At 46.3% G+C, this 14,301-nt stretch overlaps 1 protein-coding gene across 2 annotated transcripts in view; it reads left to right on the top strand.

Annotated features, from left to right (window-relative positions):
- The first annotated feature begins 1,644 nt into the window (after positions 1–1,644).
- LOC140403377 (pancreatic secretory granule membrane major glycoprotein GP2-like) overlaps positions 1,645–14,301 on the top strand; it is a 94,366-nt gene continuing 81,709 nt past the window's right edge. The window contains exons 1-2 of one of the 2 annotated variants that reach the window (XM_072491308.1): positions 1,645–1,747; positions 9,121–9,169. In XM_072491308.1, the coding sequence (XP_072347409.1) occupies positions 9,124–9,169 (46 nt within the window). In that variant the 5' untranslated portion in view covers positions 1,645–1,747; positions 9,121–9,123. Of the gene's footprint in view, positions 1,760–9,120; positions 9,170–14,301 lie in introns of both variants that reach the window. The other variant, XM_072491307.1, reaches the window with a different exon arrangement.

Here is a 14,301-nt window from a genome sequence, read left to right on the forward strand (position 1 = left end):
GGACACCCTACGCCAGCAGCTCCTCAAAATAAAGCGCCTCACCCTAGCCACCGTCATCGAAACCTGCGTCCTCCACGAAAACGCGACCAGCCGGTACTCCCAATTCCAGGCGGCCGAATCGGCGCGGCAGGGGTCCTACGAGGCCGAGCGGGTCCAGTCGATCGCGTTCCTCCCGGCTCGCGGCCCGGACGAGGGCAGCCATTTTGCACTCTTTCCAAGGCCTCCCGCGCTTGTACGCCCCAGAAGAGGGGACGTCGACGCAGAGGGAAGTGATGCGCAGTCGCGCTCTACACAGGACCGCACCGCGCATGCAGGGTAGCGCAACGAACGACATGACATCACGACGTGCGCCAACTGTGGATCTGCACACTTAAAGCGGCAATGTCCAGCCAAAGCGCGACAATGCCTCCGCTGTGGCAGGATGGGCCACTACGCTGCCTGCTGTCGAGCAGCTCAACCTGCCAACTCTCCGCAATTCCGCCAGCCTCGCAGGGACGTGCGGGCCATTCAGCCCCCATACACCGAGTCTACCCTGACGACGTGCAGACCGGTGATACCGACGACCGGGAACCCTTCCGCGTCGTGGTAATAGACAGGAACCGGATGTCCCCAAGTCGGACCCACCAGCCGATGCCAGTGCACAGCATTAATCCGGGCGATGAATGGTGTGCCACCCTGACGGTCAACCCGAATTTGTCGCCCACCTAATAGACTGGACTTAGGAGCCTGTTTGCACATTGGACTCACTGCATTGTTGTGCAATACTGTTAATGTGTTTCTTTCTTGTCGTTTCAGGAGTTCTCTTTTGATATTTGATGATTGCATTTGTTTTGTTCGTGGTACAACCTCGTTGCTCTGTTGCACCCGACACCTTCCTATGTATATAGTTTAGCCTCATGTACATGTTGTAAATATTGCACACACATACTCAGCCGCACTCAGTACACACCAATATTCATTACCATGTAGGCACATATCCTTGTGAAAAGGGGGGATGTCATGATATCCACATTAACATATCATGGTGCAATCACACACACACTGATGGACAGGTAGTTGGACCAACCAACACACACACAACATCGCAGCCAATTACCAGTGAGAGCACACGCACTATAAAACAGGGAACACCACAGTTCCCGCTCATTCTACCAGGAGATAGTTCAGGGCACAGAGCTCACAGCGCGCCACTCAGACATACACCATGTGCTGAGTGCCCCTCTAAGATAGTGCTAGGGCTGGGTCCACAGGTTAGCTGGTGAAGCACGAACCACAGCCAGAAGTTAATAGTTATTATTGTACAGAATAATAAAACAGCGTTGTACCATCTACAACTGTGTTGGTTCGTTTGTGTGTCGGAACACCCAACACGACATAGGTGACAATTAAAAACTTGTTTTGATCAGGTTTAGATTTGTGGTTGGAATCTATGTCGGGCCGGTTGGTTCAATGAATGTGAAGAATGTTGCGAAACAGGACAAGCACTTTGCCAGAAACTGGGACTGTGAGTGACAGGGGCTGGATTACATTACCCAATGCAGAGCACATGACACAAGCACAATCACATTTCCCCCTCCAGCCAGACTATTGGGTAAGCTTTGTTCTCCAGGGAGCAAATCAGAATTCTGGTCCAGTCCGTTTCCCTTATAAGTAGTCAGAGGCTGCCATGAATAGCATTCAACACTGAGCAACAGGCAAGCTTACAGAACCTCCTCCAGCTCACACGGGAACACCTCCTGAGGCTCCGGTAAGCAGTCAGGTATGAATTAGTATTTAGACTGTGCTGAGAGGTGTATCACTGTTTTTAAACATGGGCTCAGGTCTGTGTATGTTCTCCAGTCCCAATACAGAGCTGCTGAATGACCTGAGTCATTGAGGAGACTGGAGATGGATCTGGATGATGAATACAGCAAGTCACAAACAAACGTGGTTTAACCATGGATGGTGGTGGGGGACAGGAGGGCAGTGCGGTGCTGGATTCAAACAAGAAAGATTAATATTGGGGTCAAAGCATAATCTGTGGGATTCGGCGTTGGCGGGATCCTCCGGCTCGCGGGCAGCGCGCCGACAAGCGCGAGTTTACCGATGGTGTGACCACAATGGCCGGCTGCGGGAATGGAGAATCCCAAACAATGTTAATCAAGGATATAACCAAGAGATGCTCATTCCAAAAGAGAGAGAGACTTTAGCACTATCGATAGATAAACTCAATGTTTACTATCCCACTCCCAGAGAAACTTCACTCACTATAGATAGATAATCTCAATGTTTACTATCCCACTCCCAGAGAGACTTCACTCACTATAGATAGATAAACTCAATGTTTACTATCCCACTCCCAGTGAGACTTCACTCACTATAGATACATAAAGTCAATGTTTACTATCCCACTCCCAGAGAGACTTCACTCACTATAGATAGATAAACTCAATGTTTACTATCCCACTCCCACAGAGACTTCACTCACTATAGATAGAGAAACTCAGTGTTTACTATCCCACTCCCAGAGAGTGACTTCACTCACTATGGATAGATAAACTCAATGTTTACTATCCCACTCCCAGAGAGAGAGACTTCACTCACTATAGATAGAGAAACTCAATGTTTACTATCCCACTCCCAGAGAGTGACTTCACTCACTATGGATAGATAAACTCAATGTTTACTATCCCACTCCCAGAGAGAGAGACTTCACTCACTATAGATAGATACATTCAATGTTTACTATCCCACTCCCAGAGAGACTTCACCCACTATAGATAGATAAACTCAATGTTTACTTTCCCACTCCCAGAGAGACTTCACTCACTATAGATAGAGAAACTCAATGTTTACTATCCCACTCCCAGAGAGTGACTTCACTCACTATGGATAGATAAACTCAATGTTTACTATCCCACTCCCAGAGAGAGAGACTTCACTCACTATAGATAGATACATTCAATGTTTACTATCCCACTCCCAGAGAGACTTCACCCACTATAGATAGATAAACTCAATGTTTACTATCCCACTCCCAGAGAGAGAGACTTCACTCACTATAGATAGAGAAACTCAATGTTTACTATCCCAGTCCCAGAGAGACTTCACTCACTATAGATAGAGAAACTCAATGTTTACCATCCCAGTCCCAGAGAGACTTCACTCACTATAGGTAGATAAACTCAATGTGTACGATCCCAGTCCCAGAGAGACTTCACTCACTATAAATAGATAAACTCAATGTTTACTACCCCACTCCCAGAGAGAGAGACTTCACTCACTATAAATAGATAAACATAATGTTTACTATCCCACTCCCAGAGAGAGAGTTCACTCACTATAGATAGATAAACTCAATGTTTACTGTCCCACTCCCAGAGAGAGACTTCACTCAATATAGATAGATAAACTCAATGTTTACTATCCCACTCCCAGGGAGACTTCACTCACTATCGATAGATAAACTCAATGTCTACTATCCCACTGCCAGAGAGAGACTTCACTCACTATAGATAGACAAACTCAATGTTTACTAGCTCACTCCCAGAGAGAGAGACTTCACTCACTACAGATAGATAAACTCAATGTCTACTATCCCACTCCCAGAGAGACTTCACTCACTATAGATAGATAAACTCATTGTTCACTATCCCACGCCCCGAGAGACTATACTCATGATAGATAGATAAATTCAATGTTTACTATCCCACTCCCAGAGAGAGACTTCACTCACTATAGATAGATAAACTCAATGTTTACTATCCCACTCCCAGAGAGAGACTTCACTCACTATAGATAGATAAACTCAATGTTTACTATCCCACTCCCAGAGAGACTTCACTCACTATAGATAGATAAACTCAATGTTTACTATCCCACTCCCAGAGAGACTTCACTCACTATCGATAGATAAACTCAATGTTTACTATCCCACTCCCAGAGAGAGAGACTTCACTCAATAGAGATAGATAAACTCAATGTTTTCTATCCCTCTCCCAGAGAGAGACTTCACTCACTATAGATAGATAAACTCAATGTTTACTATCCCACTCCCAGAGAGACTTCACTCACTATCGATAGATAAACTCAATGTTTACTATCCCACTCCCAGAGAGAGAGACTTCACTCAATAGAGATAGATAAACTCAATGTTTTCTACCCTCTCCCAGAGAGAGACTTCACTCACTATAGATAGATAAACTCAATGTTTACAATCCTGCTCCCAGAGAGAGACTTCACTCACTATTGATAGATAAACTCAATGTTTAATATCCCACTCCCAGAGACAGACTTTACTCTCTATAAATAGATAAACTCAATGTTTATTATCCCACTCCCAGAGAGACTTCACTCACTATAAATAGATAAACTCAATGTTTTCTATCCCACTCCCAGAGAGACTATACTCACGATAGATAGATAAACTGAATGTTTACTATCCCAGTCCCAGGGAGACTTCACTCACTATAGATAGATAAACTCAATGTTTACTATCCCACTCGCAGAGAGAGACTTCACTCACTATAGATTGATAAACTCAATGTTTACTATCCCACTCCCAGAGAAACTTCACTCACGAGAGGTAGATAAACTCAGTGTTTACTATCCCACTCCCAGAGTGACTTCACTCACTATAGATAGATAAACTCAATGTTTGCTATCCCACTCCAAGAGAGACTTCACTCACTTTCGATAGATAAACTCAATGTTTACTATCCCACTACCAGAGAGACTTCACTCACGAGAGGTAGATAAACTCAGTGTTTACTATCCCACTCCCAGAGAGACTTCACTCACTATAGATACATTAAGTCAATGTTTACTCTCCCACTCCCAGAGAGACTTCACTCACCAGAGATAGATAAACTCAGTGTTTACTATCCCACTCCCAGAGTGACTTCACTCACTGTAGATAGATAAACTCAATGTTTACTATACAACTACCAGAGAGAGACTTCACTCACTAGAGACAGATAAATTCAATGTTTACAATCCCGCTCCCAGAGAGAGACTTCACTCACTATTGATGGATATACTCAATGTTTTCTATCCCACTCCCAGAGACAGACTTCACTCACTATAAATAGATAAACTCAATGTTTTCTATCCCACGTCCCAAGAGACTATACTCACTATAGATCGATAAACTCAATGCTTACTATCCCACTTCCAGAGAGACTTCACTCACTTTCGATAGGTAAACGCAATGTTTCTACCCCTCTCCCAGAGAGACTTCACTCACTATAGATTGATAAACTCAGTGTTTACTCTCCCACTCCCAGAGAGAGACTTCACTCAATATAGATAGATAAACTCAATGTCTACTATCCCTCTGCCAGAGAGACTTCACTCACATGAGATCGATGAACTCAATGTTTACGATCCCACTCCCAGAGAGTTCACTCACGATAGATAGATAAACTCAATGTTTACTATCCGAATCCCAGAGAGACTTCACTCACAATAGATAGATCAACTCAATGTTTACTATCCCACTCAGAGAGAGATACTTCACTCACTATAGATAGATAAACTCAATGTTTACTATCCCACTCAGAGAGAGAGACTTCACTCATTATAGATAGATAAACTCAATGTTAACTATCCCACTCCCAGAGAGAGACTTCACTCTCTATAGATAGATAAACTCAATGTTTACTATTCCACTCCCAGAGAGACTTCACTCACGAGAGGTAGATAAAATCAGTGTTTACTATCCCACTCCCAGAGTGACTTCACTCACTACAGATACATAAAGTCAAAGTTTACTATCCCTCTCGCAGAGAGACTTCACTCACCAGAGATAGATAAACTCAGTGTTTACTATCCCACTCCCAGAGTGACTTCACTCACTATAGATAGATAAACTCAATGTTTACTATCCAACTCCCAGAGAGAGACTTAACTCACTAGAGACAGATAAACTCAATGTTTACAATCCCGCTCCCAGAGAGAGACTTCACTCACTAGAGATAGATAAACTCAATGTTTACTATCCTACTCCCAGAGAGACTTCACTCACTATAAATAGATAAACGCAATGTTTTCTATCCCACGTCCCAAGAGACTATACTCACTATAGATAGATAAACTCAATGTTTACTATCCCACTCGCAGAGAGACTTCACTCACTATAGATAGATAAACTCAATGTTTACTATCCCACTCTGTAGAGGGTGCCATCTCTGCTACTCCACTACTGGGCCGATATCTGGGGTTTGAATATCTGTGTGTGTCTCTCTCCAGCTGGCACTGAAACTTCAGAGGCCAGGGGATGTCGCAGTGGGACACTTCCACTGAAGAGAGCACTGATTCAAGCCTGCCGTTTATTCCTAACCGACAGCCTGAGACTTATAGCACACAGATCTCCAGACCCCTACCAATACCCAGGTGATTCTCTCTCTTTCCGGTGGTACAACACCCACCCGGTTCCTACTCCACTAGAGTAGCTTTCCCAAGAGAGAGAATAGGACACTGCTGTTTATTTCCTAACCAGCAGTCTGTCCTGAGTGAATCGCTCAAGATGACCCTCGATTCTTGAACCCGGAATTAAGGTGAGGAGTATTTTAACAATGACTTGGTCAGAGATCGCTGGTGAAAGATTGAAGAATTTAAACGACTCCAATTATCATCAAATCAAGGTTTATTACAAAACCCAGGTCAAAATCATCAACAGAAGAAACACAATAAAATCTTATGCTCTAATACACACTAAGTCTATTCAAAGGTAATATAGCGGACACAACGAAAATTCTTATGATTACACAGTTTTTAGCAATAGCACAAAGCACAAAACAAGTTCCCTTCCCCAAAGCCTCAACCACTATTAAAGTCAAGGGAGTTTCGCAAGCTGCTGCAGGATACTTACGGTCACAGGCTGCAGAGGTCAAGTCAGGGGTGCAGAGGTCGAGCCAAGAACGAAGAGCCCCCCAATTGAAAACACAGCCCCTTTTATATTGTTATACCTGGCTTTGTTCTGTGATCGGCCAGCCCCTTTTGCATTGAAAAAGGTAAGTTTTAAAGTTCCCGCTGGTCCCGCCCCCTTTGAGCCGGTCAGAGCTGTATGTTTCCGGGTATTCCTCGCAGGTCCGCCCCTTCCAGCTAGGCAGACCTGCGCGATTTGAATTTGGCGCTGGCTCCGCCCCTCCTTCAGGTCAGTTTCTGCCGGTAGCTTCTGTCAAGCTTGGAGTACCTCCCCCAGGTCCGCCTCCAACTTGGTTTTTTTCAGACCTGCGCGATTTGAATTTGGCGCTGGCTCCGCCCCCCTCCTCCCAGTGAGTTTCTGCCGGTAGCTTCTGTCAAGATTGGAGTACCTCCCCCAGGTCCGCCTCCAACTTGGTTTTTCTCTACCGCTGATTTTCTAGGGGCTTTTCCAGCGCAATATGCTGGACTCAGACAGTCTGATTTCTAGGATAACGAGGTTAGGCTCTTTTGTGGAGAATTTCAGTGTCTTCCAGCTGCTCCGGAGATGGCTGCTATTCTCACCTCGCTATGTTGATGGGGTGTTAATTGGATTCTGCTCTGGTGGAGGCCAGGTCATTTACATTTGCATGGGGCTATGACCATCCCATTGTCCTGCTTGCATGCAAGCCTCCTGTGTATTCCCGTGCCCCTTTGTCTGTGTTTTGATGTTATCTTGTTGTCTGGCTCCTTCTTCCTTGTAGCTCCTAGGGGGGTGTTTGTAAATATTTATGTGCTTATGTCCCCACTCAGCTCAGCGGACCAAGCCTGCTGGGAAAACTGGTTCTGTTCTCTTGGCTGAAAAGTCAGTTTACAGTCTCTGGGTTTCTCCAAAAGGGCCGAATTGCCCGAAAACCTTACAACTCCCAGAGAGAGACTTCACTCTCTATAGATAGATAAACTCAATGTTTACTATTCCACTCCCAGAGAGAATTCACTCAGTATAGATTGATAAACTCAATGTTTACTATCCCACTCCCAGAGAGACTTCACTCACTATAGATAGATAAACTCAATGTTTACTATCCCACTCCCAGAGAGACTTCACTCACTATAGATAGATAAACCCAATGTTTACTATCGCACTCCCAGAGAGACTTCACTCACTATTGATAGATAAACTCAATGTTTACTATCCCACTCCCAGAGAGACTTCACTCACTATAGATAGATAAACTCAATGTTTACTATCCCACTCCCAGAGAGACTTCACTCACTGTAGATAGATAAACTCAATGTTTTCTATCCCACACAGAGAGAGAGACTTCACTCACTATAGATAGATAAACTCAATGTTTACTATCCCACTCCCAGAGAGAGACTTCACTCTCTATAGATAGATAAACTCAATGTTTACTATTCCACTCCCAGAGAGACTTCACTCACTATAGATTGATAAACTCAATGTTTACTATCCCACTCCCAGAGAGACTTCACTCACTATAGATAGATAAACTCAATGTTTACTATCCCACTCCCAGAGAGACTTCACTCACTATAGATAGATAAACTCAATGTTTACTATCCCACTCCCAGAGAGAGAGACTTCACTCACTATAAATAGATAAACTCAATGTTTACTATCTCACTCCCAGAGAGACTTCACTCACTATAGATAGATAAACTCAATGTTTACTATCTCACTTCCAGAGAGAGAGACTTCACTCACTTTAGATAGATAAACTCAATGTTTACTGTCCCACACCCAGAGAGACTTCACTCACTATAGACAGATAAATTCAATGTTTTCTATCCCACTCCCAGAGAGAGACTTCAGTCACTATAGCTAGATAAACTCAATGTTTACTATCCCACTCCCAGAGAGAGAGACTTCACTCACTATAGATAGATAAACTCAATGTTTACTCTCCCACTCCCAGAGAGAGACTTCACTCACTATCGATAGATAAACTCAATGTTTACTATCCCGCTCCCAGAGAGACTTCACTCACTATAGATAGATAAACTCAATGTTTACTATCCCACTCCCAGAGAGAGACTTCACTCACTATAGATAGATAAACTCAATGTTTACTGCCCCACTCCCAGAGAGAGAGACTTCACTCACTCTAGGTAGATAAACTCAATGTTTACTATCCCACCCACAATTTAACATTCTCTCTAATTTTCCCATTGCCGGAATTCTCTCCCATACGGATTGTCTCTTTTCCTTTGCAGGATATGCCGAGTGAGATGAAGACGTTGTTGCTGATTCTGGGATGTCTGAGTGAGTAACATTCATTCAGGACGGTCGGCCATTGTACAACAAATACAATTGTCTACGTTCAGTATCTTCCCCTCAAAACCTCGAGAGGTTCTTCCTGACCAAAGAATTGGTTTGAAAGATAGAAGGTGGTTTTTGGAGAGGTTTTATTGAAGGGTGTGTATTTAGGAGGGAGTTCGGGACGAGAGGAAGGTGGAGAGACTGAGAGCTTTCGGGAAGACAGTTCCCAGCTTGGAATGTTGGGATGAGGTTGTGGCCTTCACTGATTGGGTGACGGGTGTGGATGATGTGATGGGGTGGATGGGTGACATTTGAGGCTCAGGCATCTGGATTATACAGCAAGAGGAGATAATGAGTGGTCTGGGATGATTTGATTTTGTGGATAATTGGGAAAGTTTGCACAATTACCTCAGTTCGAGAATTTGCCTGGGGAGGTGAGGCATTAGAAATAATTGAGGCACTGGAGAGAAGTGAGGCCCTGGATGCAAGTGAGGCTTTGGAGGGAGGAGAGGTGCTGAAGGAATTTGAGGTAGTGGAGGGAGTTGAGACCCTGGAGGAATATTGGGCACTGGAGGGTGGTGAGCTGCTGGAGGGAATCATGGCATTGGAGGGAGATGAGGAGCTGGGTGGAGGTGACATACAGGAGGTAGGTTGGGAGCTGGAGGGAGAACAAAGAACAGCCTGGACCAGGCCCTTCGGCCCACCAAGCCTGCACCAATCCAGATTCCTTATTTAGACCGACTACATATTGTCCAAATGATCTGTGGCCTCCATTCCCGCCTATTCAAGTGAATATCGAAATACATGTTTTTTTTTTTAAATTTAGTGTACCCAATTCTTTTTTTTTCCCAATTAAGGGGCAATTTAGCGTGGCCAATCCACCTAGCCTGCACATCTTTGAGTTGCGGGGCGAAACCCACGCAAACACGGGGAGAATGTGCAAACTTCACACAGACAGTGACCACGTGCCAGGATCGAACCTGGGACCTCGGAGCCGTGAGGCAGCAGAGCTAACCCACTGCGCTACCGCGCTGCCTATATCGAAGTACATCTTAAATGTTACCATCGTGCCTGCATCCAAACCTCCACTGGCAACGCATTCCAGGCATCGACCACCCTTTCCCCGCACATCGCACATCGCCCCTGAACTGATCCCTTCTCACCTGGAACCTGTGCCCCCTTGTCATTGAGTCTTCCAGCCTGGGACAAAGCTTCCGACTATTCACCCTGTCTATACCTCGCGATAGTTTGTTGACCTCAATCAGGTGTCTCCACAGCCTCTGTCTTTCCAACGAAAATAATCCGAGTTTATTCCTGATGGCACCTGATAGCTAATAGGCAACATTCTGGGTAAACCTTCTTTGCACCCTCTCCACAGGATCCACGTCCTTCTGGTAGTGTGGTGACCAGAATTGCACGCAATATCCCAAATGTGGCCTAACTAAAGTTTTATACAACTGTAACATCACCTGATAACTCTTGTACTCAAAGAAGGCCGATGAAGACAAGCATGCCATATCCTTTCTTGCCCATGTGATCCACCTGTATTGCCACTTTCATGGAACTATGGACCTGAATGCCCAGATCCCTCTGTATGTCAATGCTACTAAGGTTCTGCCATTTACTGTACAATTCACACTTGAATTTGATCTTCCAAAATGCATCACCTCGCATTTGTCCAGATTGAACTCTATCTGCCATTTCCCTGCCCAACTCTCCAATCTATCTGTATTACAAAGAACAAAGAACAAAGAAACGTACAGCACAGGAATAGGCCCTTCGGCCCTCCAAGCCCGTGCCGACCATGCTGCCCGACTAAACTACAATCTTCTACACTTCCTGGGTCCGTATCCCTCTATTCCCATCCTATTCATGTATTTGTCAAGATGCCCCTTAAATGTCACTATCGTCCCTGCTTCCACCACCTCCTCCGGTAGCGAGTTCCAGGCACTACACTACACTACACTCTGCGTAAAAAACTTGCCTCGTACATCTACTCTAAACCTTGCCCCTCTCACCTTAAACCTATGCCCCCTAGGACTTATCCACTCTGTCCATGCCCCTCATAATTTTGTATACCTCTATCAGGTCTCCCCTCAACCTCCTTCGTTCCTGTGAGAACAAACCGAGTTTATTCAACCGCTCCTCATAGCTAATGCCCTCCATACCAGGCAACATTCTGGTAAATCTCTTCTGCACCCTCTCTAAAGCCTCCACATCCTTCTGGTAGTGTGGCGACCAGAATTGAACACTATACTCCAAGTGTGGCCTAACTAAGATTCTATACAGCTGCAACATGACTTGCCAATTCTTATACTCAATGCCCCAGCCAATGAAGGCAAGCATGCCGTATGCCTTCTTGACTACCTTCTCCACCTGTGTTGCCCCTTTCAATGATCTGTGGACCTGTACTCCTAGATCTCTTTGACTTTCAATACTCTTGAGGGTTCTACCATTCACTGTATATTCCCTACCTGCATTAGACCTTCCAAAATGCATTACCTCACATTTGTCCGGATTAAACTCCATCTGCCATCTCTCCGCCCAAGTCTCCAAACAATCTAAATCCTGCTGTATCCTCCGACAGTCCTCATCGCTATCCGCAATTCCACCAACCTTTGTGTCGTCTGCAAACTTACTAATCAGACCAGTTATATTTTCCTCCAAATCATTTATATATACTCCAAAGAGCAAAGGTCCCAGCACTGATCCCTGTGGAACACCACTGGTCACAGCCCTCCAATTAGAAAAGCATCCTTCCATTGCTACTCTCTGCCTTCTATGGCCTAGCCAGTTCTGTATCCACCTTGCCAGCTCACCCCTGATCCCGTGTGACTTCACCTTTTGTACTAGTCTACCATGAGGGGCCTTGTCAAAGGCCTTACTGAAGTCCATATAGACAACATCCACTGCCCTACCTGCATCAATCATCTTAGTGACCTCCTCGAAAAACTCGATCAAGTTGGTGAGACACGACCTTCCCTTCACAAAACCGTGCTGCCTCTCACTAATACGTCTATTTGCTTCCAAATGGGAGTAGATCATGTCTCGAAGAATTCTCTCCAGTAATTTCCCTACCACTGAAGTAAGGCTCACCGGCCTGTAGTTCCCGGGATTATCCTTGCTACCCTTCTTAAACAGAGGAACAACATTGGCTATTCTCCAGTCCTCCGGGACATCCCCTGAAGACAGCGAGGATCCAAAGATTTCTGTCAAGGCCTCAGCAATTTCCTCTCCAGCCTCCTTCAGTATTCTCGGGTAGATCCCATCAGGCCCTGGGGACTTATCTACCCAACACCTCTTCTTTTTGGATCTCAATGTGACCCAGGCTATCTACACACCCTTCTCCAGACTCAACATCTACCAATTTCTTCTCTTTGGTGAATACTGATGCAAAGTATTCATTTAGTACCTCACCCATTTCCTCTGGTTCCACACATAGATTCCCTTGCCTATCCTTCAGTGGGCCAACCCTTTCCCTGGCTACCCTCTTGCTTTTTATGTACGTGTAAAAATCCTTGGGATTTTCCTTAACCCTATTTGCTAATGACTTTTCGTGACCCCTTCTAGCCCTCCTGACTCCTTGCTTAAGTTCCTTCCTACTTTCCTTATATTCCACGCAGGCTTCGTCTGTTCCCAGCCTTTTAGCCCTGACAGCCTTTAGCCCTCCGGCCTATAATTATCAGGATTATCCCTGGTTCCATTACATGGATCAGAGGATTTACAGCGCAGAAGGAGGCCATTTGGCCCATCAAGTCTGCACCGGCCTTTGGAAAGACCACCGCACTTAAGCCCTCACTTCCACCCTATTCCCATAACCCAGAAACCCCTCCTAACCTTTTTGGACACTAAAGGCAATTTAGTGGCCAATCCACCTAACCTGCACATCTTTGGACTGTGGGAGGAAACCGGGGCACCCGGAGGAAACCCACACAGACACGTGTTTCCAAAGATGTGCAGGGTCCATTCTTAAGCAAAGGGGCAATATTGGCTATTCTCCAGCCATCGAAAAGGCTGAAGTCTGCAGGGAGTTGTGCGGTGGAGTTTGAAGGGTTTATTGCTGATTCAAGACTTCTGCACAGATGAGTTACTCCAAGATATGGGTGCGCTGGAGGGAGATGAGGAGCTGGAGGGAGGTGAGGCGCTGGAGGGAGGTGAGGAGCTGGAGGGAGGTGAGGAGCTGGAGGGAGGTGAGGAGCTGGAGGCAGGTGAGGTGTTGGAGGGAGGTGAGGTGTTGGAGGGAGGTGAGGAGCTGGAGGGCGGTGAGGTGTTTGAGGGAGGTGAGGTGTTGGAGGGAGGTAAGGTGTTGGAGGGAGGTGAGGTGTTGGAGGTGGGTGAGGAGCTGGAGGGAGGTGAGGTGTTGGAGGGAGGTGAGGTGTTGGAGGGAGGTGAGGAGCTGGAGGGAGGTAAGGCATTGGAGGGAGGTGAGGAGCTGGAGGGAGGTGAGGTGAGATATTGTAGGGAGGTAAGGTGTTGGAGAGAGGTGAGGCGCTGGAGGGCGGAGAGGTGTTGGAGGGAGGTGACCAACTGGAGGGAGGTGAGGTATTGTAGGGAGGTGAGGTGTTCGAGGGAGGTGAGGTGCTGGAGGGAGGTGAGGTGTTGGAGGGAGGTGAGGTGTTGGAGGGAGGTGAGGTGTTGGAGGTGGGTGAGGAGCTGGAGGGAGGTGAGGTGTTGGATGGAGGTGACGTGTTGGAGGGAGGTGAGGTGTTGGAGGTGGGTGAGGAGCTGGAGGGAGGTGAGGTGTCGGAGGGAGGTGAGGTGTTGGAGGCAGGTGAGGAGCTGGAGGGAGGTAAGGCATTGGAGGGAGGTGAGGAGCTGGAGGGAGGTGAGGAGCTGGAGGGAGGTGAGGTATTGTAGGGAGGTAAGGTGTTGGAGAGAGGTGAGGCGCTGGAGGGAGGTGAGGTGTTGGAGGGAGGTGACCAACTGGAGGGAGGTGAGGTATTGTAGGGAGGTGAGGTGTTCGAGGGAGGTGAGGCGCTGGAGGGAGGTGAGGTGTTGGAGGGAGGTAAGGTGTTGGAGGTTGGTGAGGCGCTGGAGGGAGGTGAGGTGTTGGAGGGAGGTGAGGTGTTGGAGGGAGGTGAGGTGTTGGAGGTTGGTGAGGAGCTGGAGGGAGGTGAGGTGTTGGACGGAGGTGA

This window comes from Scyliorhinus torazame, chromosome 27 (genome assembly GCF_047496885.1).
Source record: "Scyliorhinus torazame isolate Kashiwa2021f chromosome 27, sScyTor2.1, whole genome shotgun sequence".
Lineage (NCBI taxonomy): Eukaryota > Metazoa > Chordata > Chondrichthyes > Carcharhiniformes > Scyliorhinidae > Scyliorhinus > Scyliorhinus torazame.